At 35.9% G+C, this 8847-nt stretch overlaps 1 protein-coding gene across 1 annotated transcript in view; it reads right to left on the bottom strand.

Annotated features, from left to right (window-relative positions):
- Positions 1-8847, bottom strand: part of DCDC1 (doublecortin domain containing 1) — a 322276-nt gene that overhangs the window by 159001 nt on the left and 154428 nt on the right. Inside the window, exons 10-11 of the mRNA XM_044426107.1 lie at positions 6514-6680; positions 262-387 (exon numbers count right to left, since the gene is read on the bottom strand). Of these exons, the coding sequence (XP_044282042.1) occupies positions 262-387; positions 6514-6680 (293 nt within the window). The remainder of the gene's footprint in view (positions 1-261; positions 388-6513; positions 6681-8847) is intronic.

Raw genomic sequence — 8847 nt, 5'->3', positions numbered from 1 at the left:
TGAACAACTCTTTTTGGAAAGGAAATGCAGGGTAGAAATATCTTAAATTGATAAATACTTAAATCGCCCCCTTCTTAACTGAATCTACAGTTTACTCGGCTTATCTATTATGTATTTTTTATAATACACAGCGAGGGATAATAGTTTACTTATCACGTTACAGTAAGAGTTGCAAAATATCCTAACATTTGCATTTCTCCCTTTCTCCCACATCTTAGTTTTAGTCATTACAAAAACCCAGATAAAGCAAAGTTAATGTACTTGTCACATCCAGGCAGCAAATCGACAGTGGGATCCAGAAGTGTTTTATAAATAACTGTGATGCCATCCTTTTCAGCTGCAGTCACTCTGTCAAAGGTCAGACTCAGAACAGGACTTAAGGGAGACCTGAAAAATGGAAACATCATCAAATATTTCCTTTTTTGGGGAGTGTGAGAAGAATCAAACAACTGCAAAACCAGTCATTATTTGTTTCTAAAACAGTGAACATAAGAGCTCTAGTTATTAAGAATTAATTCAGCAAGATGCCATTCAAATTTATATTGTTTTCTGTTTGATGGTAAGGAAAAATTAGTAATCTAAGCAGCTAGCTCCTTGGCGAAGTTCAGGTGCTTTCACCCTGGGAATTAATTTTCACCACAGCAAGCTTGTTGTCTTTATTAACCTATAGGTTATGGACATCAAGGAAATTGAATTATTCCTGAAATAGTGGCTCATCTCCAAACAGAAATAACTGTTGGGAATCAAAGAAGAACTATAACCAGATTCCAGGTGATCATCTACAAAAGAGCAAATCCTGTTGCAAGTTAATCAACAACAGCTAAGGTCATGTTCATACTGTTTATTTTTCCTTATACTATGAATGATAAAGCTCAAGTGAGAACATGAAAAACCTTTCTTCTTTCAACAGAAACAAACTAACATGGGAAAACTTTGCATCAACATCACTTCTGCAACATTGCAGATCCTTCTTCTTTCCCTCACCCCATCTCATCCCACTCGACCCTCAAATGACACTAAAGGCAAGCTAGGCATAGACTATGGTTAATCATAGGAGAGGTAAATGAATCAGAGCAGATCCAATGAGATTCTGACTTGCAGTTTTTCAAGAAGGAAACTACAACTGCTCTAAATGTAAAAGAAAATCTCACAGTCTTGTAGAATACAAAAATCAATGTTGATAATTAATAAATATGAAACCATTAAAACTAAATTTATTTATTTGTTGTCAGTAATAATCTTTCTGTGAATGCTTGTGTTGAGAAAGCTATTCCTGCCAATCTCCTTCAGAGGAAGGAAAATTGATTTCTTGTTCCTGGAAGCAGCTGGTTGGGATTGGGTCATAAAGACTGGTATAACCAAACTCCCTAATTGAGCATTCAGTCTACTGGAGGTGCTAAATTTCAAAGGAAGGGAAAAAAGAGAATCAGAGGACATTATTATCTGAACAGGTGTCAAATCCTTAGTCAAGCACTGTAAAGGAGTTAAGAGGGAGATGTTGGGTTTGCTGACAAGAGGAGAAACTGGCATAGCAAAGGCACTCATAGAAGTGTTGCAATACTAGCAATTAGGTAGGAATGAGCTGGATAGCATTTGACTGGTCAAATATTGTCAGATAATGGTAAAATATTAAATTATTAGAACACTAATGAAGAATGGAAAAAATATTGCTAATTACCAAAAACTACAGTCCAGAAGCCCAATTTTTCCTAATACCCTACTAAATCAGAGGAGTTCCCTCTTACACCAAACACTAAGGAGACATTGGTTTGCCTTATTCCTGGGCAAATGGGACTTGGGCAGACTTCTTAATTACTAAATATAAAAATGCATAGATTTGAATATTCCTAATGAACTCTTTGGAGTTTCTCCAAAGTGGGAGAGCAAGAGTACAGGATTTAAAAGTTGTGTGCAGACTTACAGCTTTTCTGCCTCAGGCAGTAGTAGGCTAAACTGTAGCCTTCCAGATGTTGTTTGAGTCCCATTAGCCCTGGGAAGCATGGTGGTGATGCTGGGAGTTGTAGTGCAACAACATCCAGAGGGCCACATATGCCTCTGGCCCAGCCTGAGATGTCAGCTGTCAGCATTCCACTTACTCAGTGCTGCCTGAGGGCAGACCAGCTAAGCTCTGATATTGGAGAAAAGTGCAGTGCAGGAGAGCCTGTGGAAAGGTAAATGGCACAGACATGCCCTTTACACCTAAACTTTCAGATACCTCAACCCATCTGTATTTTTGATTAAGACCAGTCCACATTTAAACAACTGCGTTTGCCAACATCATATCTAATTTAGCTGTCAGAAGCAGTCATCGTGAAACAAGACTTGGGGGAAGAGGGTTAGGTAGCATTTTTGTCTGGTGATTCTGCATGGCTTCTGAAATGCCAGCACTGAAAGGGACAGTTTTGCCAAATGACCAGTAAAATTGTGCCAGTTACTTCCATGGTATACCTTGGTTGCTTATGTATTCATAACTTGAAATGTTCACAATATAAATGTACACTATGAAGTAGCCATCACCGACATGTAATGTGAGTTCACATATCAATATGAAAATATATTAATAATAAGTGAATTCTCTGGAATGTCTTCTGGTTTTCATTTATCAATTCTTTCAACCAAATTAGAAAGCAAAGTCCAGTAAGCCCATTACAATTACTGTCACCCAGAAGCCCTAAATATTTGCAGCTATGTCTGTGCCTATTTGCTTCATAGATCGTCCTGAATCCTATTCAGAGATGCAAGCAATTAGACAGGTGGCCAGTAGGAAAAGTTTACAAGGGGTGCAGCAAGAGAATAGAAATTCTTCACAGAGAGTTTTAGGTGTGACTCACAATGCAAATGTGTGTGAGAGTGTATACCACATACATGTTATCATGGTATCTGTAGGGCTGGGGAGCAGGAGACCTTTCCACCTGCAATTATCATTGGCTCACATTGACACAAGAGTGACCTTGAGATTTTCATGGAATATTTTGAAATACATGATAAACTAATGGGTAGTCAACTGACTGGCATCCCAAACCTTACAAGGACAAAATAAGAATTTGTAAGAGAAAACAGTCATGACAGAAACCAAAGAACAGAAATACAATGAATGTGAATCTTGCAGAGAAGAGTTTTTGAAATATTTTTCAGAATTAAAAAAAAATCCCTTTGAAAGGCCACACATATTTTTTTCAAGAACAATTCATAAGCATATAATGGTTCTACATTTTAATGCCATGATGTTATGGTATGTTCAAACATGGTATGTTGAAATAATTCAGACCAACCACTCTATCCTAACATTAGAGCCAGAATACACATGACATGTTGTCTTAGAAAGAAAAACTTTCCATGTAAAACAAATGACACATAGGAAGCAGACATTATACTGAGGTCAAAAAGTGAACAGAGTGTCATGATAGAATAACTTATTATACTGAAATCATAGCAATCACATTTACTTTTATTATCTATTAAAATTTATCAGACCTCATTTTTAAAGCTTCATTTCTGTTGGGATAAACTTGGGGAAATAAAGAATTCAGCATATATATTTTTAAAAATTCTCCCTTTCCATTCAATTTATATACTTGCTGTCCTCCAATAATACATTTGTTATATACATCATACTGTAACAATCACTACAGTTGAGATCAAATTAGCGAAGCTTCAGAGAAATACCTTTAAGTTCATTTAGGTAAAAAAGAATGGGGGAGAGGGGAAATAGAGATTGCTATATTTTCACACTTGGACTGCAGGAGATCATGTACCTGCAAACAACATTTCTGAAAAGGTATTCTATTTTCACAATGGGAAACAGACCTTCAAAGAATAGCTATTCTAAATTTGCTTCAGCTGTTATATAGTATGATGCATATAACAAAGAACACAAATGTTTGTAATCCACTAAGTTTCAGAAGATCACTTTAAGATGGTTTGAAGGGCAAAGCACAAAGGGCAAAACCATTTCATAGTGAATATTCAGATACTCTTATGGGTGGGCATTTCGAGACAATCAACAATATTGACAATTTTCAAAAATGACATATTCAAAGGTAGATAATTTTCACAAATGTATCCACTAGTAATAATACATTACTTGAACAGGGAATCAAATTTCAGCTGATAACAAAATAATGAAATTGCTCCAGCACATGACACTGAACTGCTTTTAACTGGATTCTTGAAAATAAATTCTGTACATAAAATGAGTATTTTACATTATATATAGGAAGGTGAAGCTTTCATTCGCGCGCGCGCGTGCGCGTGTGTGTATGTGAGAGAGAGAGAGAGCGAGAGAGGTGATTATATTCACTCTACCATGTACAGTTTTTGGAGTATATTTAAGCTTCAGATTTTACTGGGGCCAAGCCTCCATAAAGTTATAAGCATCTTATTGAGTGCTGCTCCAACACAAATGTCAAACAAAAGGTGATAAACAACTTCTTGCCACCAATACATAAAAGAAACAATGATCCACTTTAATGCATATAAAATATAATGCTAGAGTATAGTTTGAATACATAAATGTAATTAGTATTGAAAAAGCCATATGAAAAGAAGTTACACTTTTTCTATAAAAAGGGCACAATCTTATGCATATTTAGGCAGGAAAAAAACCCTGTAGAACTCCCAGCATTCCTAGACAGCATTGCTGAGTAGAGAATGCTGGGAAATGTAGGACACTTTGTCTAAACATGTACAGGATTGCATTTTTTTTTTCTTTATAGAATTCCTTTCTACAGAATGGGAGCTGACATTTTGGATCATTATCTTTTGAAAGCGAATGATACTCTTTCTTAATCCAATTCATTTGATTAACAATACATAAATAAGTTACTATTACTGAACTAAAGATAAAAGCCAAGATATGAAAAAACATGAAAAGGTACATTTTAGACAGAATACAATATCAGATGTGAACATTTTGAATAGTTTTATTTCCCTTTCACATTCACAGTAAGCTGTTACAAAACAGTTGTCTGCATAAAACATAATGCATTTAGGAATACATGCCAACTTCTTGGTTAGCAAACTCACTTTCAAAATAATTGTGGAAGATATATTCTTTAAAAACTGTTTTCATTATTTAAGCAAGCAAAGATTCAAGGTAGGCAGACAGAGATTAGTCATAATGTAATTCTAGTGCATAAAGTATGTGTTCTGTAAAGCCTATAAACTAAAACACAACCCAAGCCCTGCTCTCATTAGCTTATAAGGAAAGTCCATAATAAAATTTAGGATCAGATATAAATATTTTTAATTAAAAAACATGGTGAAAGATAGAAGAAAATAATATTAATGCAGTGCTTAGCATCAGATATTTAACACACTATATTTATTTAAAGCCTTTCATTTTTCATCTGAGTCATAAAGATAACTTTTATGACTGAGTTCATTACCTGGGCATAACTCTCAGTGAACACAGTAGGATTTACTTGTGTGCAAAAAACACACGAAGGACTGAGTTGTGATTAAAACAAAGGAATGAACAATCATATTGGGCTCTATATATTTCCGTAAATGTACATAAAATGCCTGGTATTTTTTTTACATAAAATGTAAACAAAACCTTTTATAGAAAATGAAAATATAGCATTAAAAACATAAAATATATCACTAAAAGGAAATATATTAACAAATAAAATTATTTTGTATTGCGATTATAGAATGAGAGACATAAGAACATTCCTACATTTAATGAACACAGATGTATCTTGCTAATACAGTGATACCACAAACATAAACAAAGTATATTCTATTGATGACTGTGCAGATATTTTGGGAGATAAGTTTGTTTGTTTAAATATAATTCACCTCAATTAAAACAGACTAACATAGGCGTTAATTCTGAAGCACAGAAATTTTTGTCTCTGGGAACAATTGAATGGAAACATAAAAACAGTATTTGCATTTTCTCAAATGCAACAACTGCACTATGGCACAGCCTAGCAGCCTTCCATTTCCAACTTTAGTTAATCAGAGTTTACTAGTTTTACAAATTTATTTTGCTTTCTACTATTGCTGGTGCTTAAAAGGTTAATACTTTATTTTTTGAAAACACAGAGCGCTAGTAGGGATAGTAGGGAATCGTGTTGGTACAGCTTCATAAATCTTGCTTAAGATCCTTTTCAATTACCATCCATTTCTCCTTTAAAAAGGGACAAAAAAATAGAGGAGTGGAAACAGGTCAGGGCAGTCTGTGACAATGACAGTGTGATGGGCTTGGACCCCCTGTGGTGTTTCCATCTGCTATCATTAAGGTGACTATTCAGACATGAAAAAATCCCTCTTGCTGTGCTGACAGGCAGACATCAAGAACTATGACAAGGCATTAAGACAGTAAATCAGAGACAGAGATGTCATATCCCACAAACAAAACTGCCTCAAACAAGACCTCTGAAATTCTGTTGGAATTTACAATAAAAATAAAAGGGATTTTACTTGGGGGTTATCAAACTTCCCTTTACAGCAGTTTGACAACACAAAGATTGCTGACAGTCACAGAGCTAAATGCTTTGCTCCTACCTGTAATCTTCACCATAAGAAACCCAAATTTTTTGCTCATTCTGCAACAAAAGTGGGTTTTTAATTTCTTGTCCAGTCTCGTCAAAAAGCTGAGTAGGAAAGCGACTGAGACCCGAAGGTTTGAAATCTGCTGAATGTTGAAGCCTTTGGTGAATCATGTGTTGTACCTGGCAACAGAAGATATAAAAATAAAATGGGAACATCTGTAATAAATTGTTTGTACTCTATAACCAGCGATGTCCAAACAAACGATAATTAAATTCATATGGAATGTTAAAAGAAGTGTGAAATGACTGCAATGTTTATCTCAGTGTAAAGTAACAAAATGAGCACAGGCTTTTAACCAGCAGGGGGTGCAACAGGATTATGGTTGAGCTCTGACCCTTTGGCACACAGACTGAAAGCAGATGTGACAGTTGTACAGAACTAGCAGTTAGCTTCCACACACTGTAACAGCTCTCTTGATAAAGGTTATGTTCTCCCAGTCCACATTTGGAGCTACATTTTGTTAGTGTTTTTACTGAGCGGGTTGAAGTCTGACAAGGACTATGCTTTCGTTCACCTTTCTGCCCAACCATAGGTGATCAATCGCTGAACAAGAATATTACAAGACTCATTTAACAATTTCAGCAGTGTAAGAATGTACACCAAGGCATTTCAGAACCTGTTCAAGCCTCCTTCCATACACCCATACAAAATAGCCCGAAACAACTTAATTCAATAGAAGACTTAAACTTGAGTACTGTATTGTAACACAGTTCACAAGTCAATTAAATTTTCATTGATTTTTATACCTTTTTGAAAATTTAATTTACCTTTTTAAGAAACTATTGGAAATCGCAAGGATCTATTATGTAGCATATGCTACTACATAGCACATTCTGTGGCCAATTTGCCATTTCATGGCATCATCATGATGGCTCTAAATATAGTCACTTCCAGATGTTCCTCCTATTTGTCACTCTCATCTGACTACAAAAAGCTCTTTCCAGCATATTGGTTTATATACCAGTCTCCTTTGCCAGACTCTGCAACTGAGAATATTACGAAGGCCTCATCTAAATGACCATATTGCTCTACCACTAAGCATTATTAGCTCATGTTAGAGTTCTTTCTTCTTCTTTTGTTCTTGTTATTATAATTTCTATATTGTCTAATGGCCAAAGTTCTCTGGGTTAAGGCTGACAAAATACAACATAAAATATAAACAACAGTAAAAACATCATAACATTTCACTAAAGATATAGAGTCATTTTTTAACAATTTTAAAATTTAAAAAAGTCCATACTGCTAGGTCGCTTACTGCTAGTCCATACTGCTAGTCTTAACCTGGTGCTGAAAATATAAGTAAATTTTGTGCCAGACAGGCCTCAGTGGGAAGATCATTCTAAAATATGGGGGCTACCACAGAGAAGGTCCTCTTCTTTATTACTGCCAATCACACCTCCATTGAAGGTGGGATTCAGAGGAAGTCTTCAGATGTTGAAAGCTTAAAAACAAATTCATGATATTTTCCCATAAAGAACCCAAGACAGTATTCCCAGTTGGTCCCACCTATTCATCCTCCCAACATGTCAGTTAGGTTAATTAGGCTGACAGTGTGTGACTGGCCTATGCTCACCCTAAAGCTTCTTGGCTAAATGGGAACTTGAAACTGGAATGTCCATATGCAATACCAAGCACTGCGAGATACAATCAATATGGGAAGTGTCGTGGAAACTTACATTTTGATAGAACGGTAACAGTGAAACAAATGAACAGAATCAAATTGTCACCTGTCATCCTTTTAATACTGAATGCAATGGGGAAAACCCTTTACATATATGGAAATTATGTATGTTACAGTGTGCATGGGTTCCTGAAGGCCCAAGACCCAGAAGAAAATGGAGAATCAAAAAGCTTTATGGGACTGACCAGAACTGAGTTTTTTTCGCAGCAAAATGGAGAGGCAGGGAGTGCTTGGAGAAAGGAACATAACAGATAAGCCTGCCCTGTACTATCCAGAGGGAGAATGGAATGTGACGAGAGTGTGTGTGTGTGTGTGTGTGTGTGTGTGTGTGTGTGTGTGTGTGTGTGTTCAAGATAAAGGAAGACCAGCACATTCTGCGTCAGCTCTGCTCAGAGGAGTTCATTGTTCGATCCAGTTGGACATAGTTGGCTGTGAGTATGAGTTGCATGAATGCGAGTGTGAATGAGGCCTCTTGCTATTGTTGCTGATGACTGCTGAACTTATATTCTTACACTTCTGTATTCTTTATATCATAGAATAAATGTTACATGCATACTATTTAAAACCAGATCTGGTGTTCAGTCTCTCTTTGATAAGGGCTTTCC

The sequence above is a fragment of the Varanus komodoensis genome, unplaced genomic scaffold (genome assembly GCF_004798865.1).
Source record: "Varanus komodoensis strain SLA01 unplaced genomic scaffold, ASM479886v1 scaffold16, whole genome shotgun sequence".
Taxonomy (NCBI): Eukaryota; Metazoa; Chordata; class Lepidosauria; order Squamata; family Varanidae; genus Varanus; species Varanus komodoensis.
The sequence above is the reverse complement of the archived record's forward strand: the minus strand, read 5'-3'. Positions and strand labels throughout refer to the sequence as shown.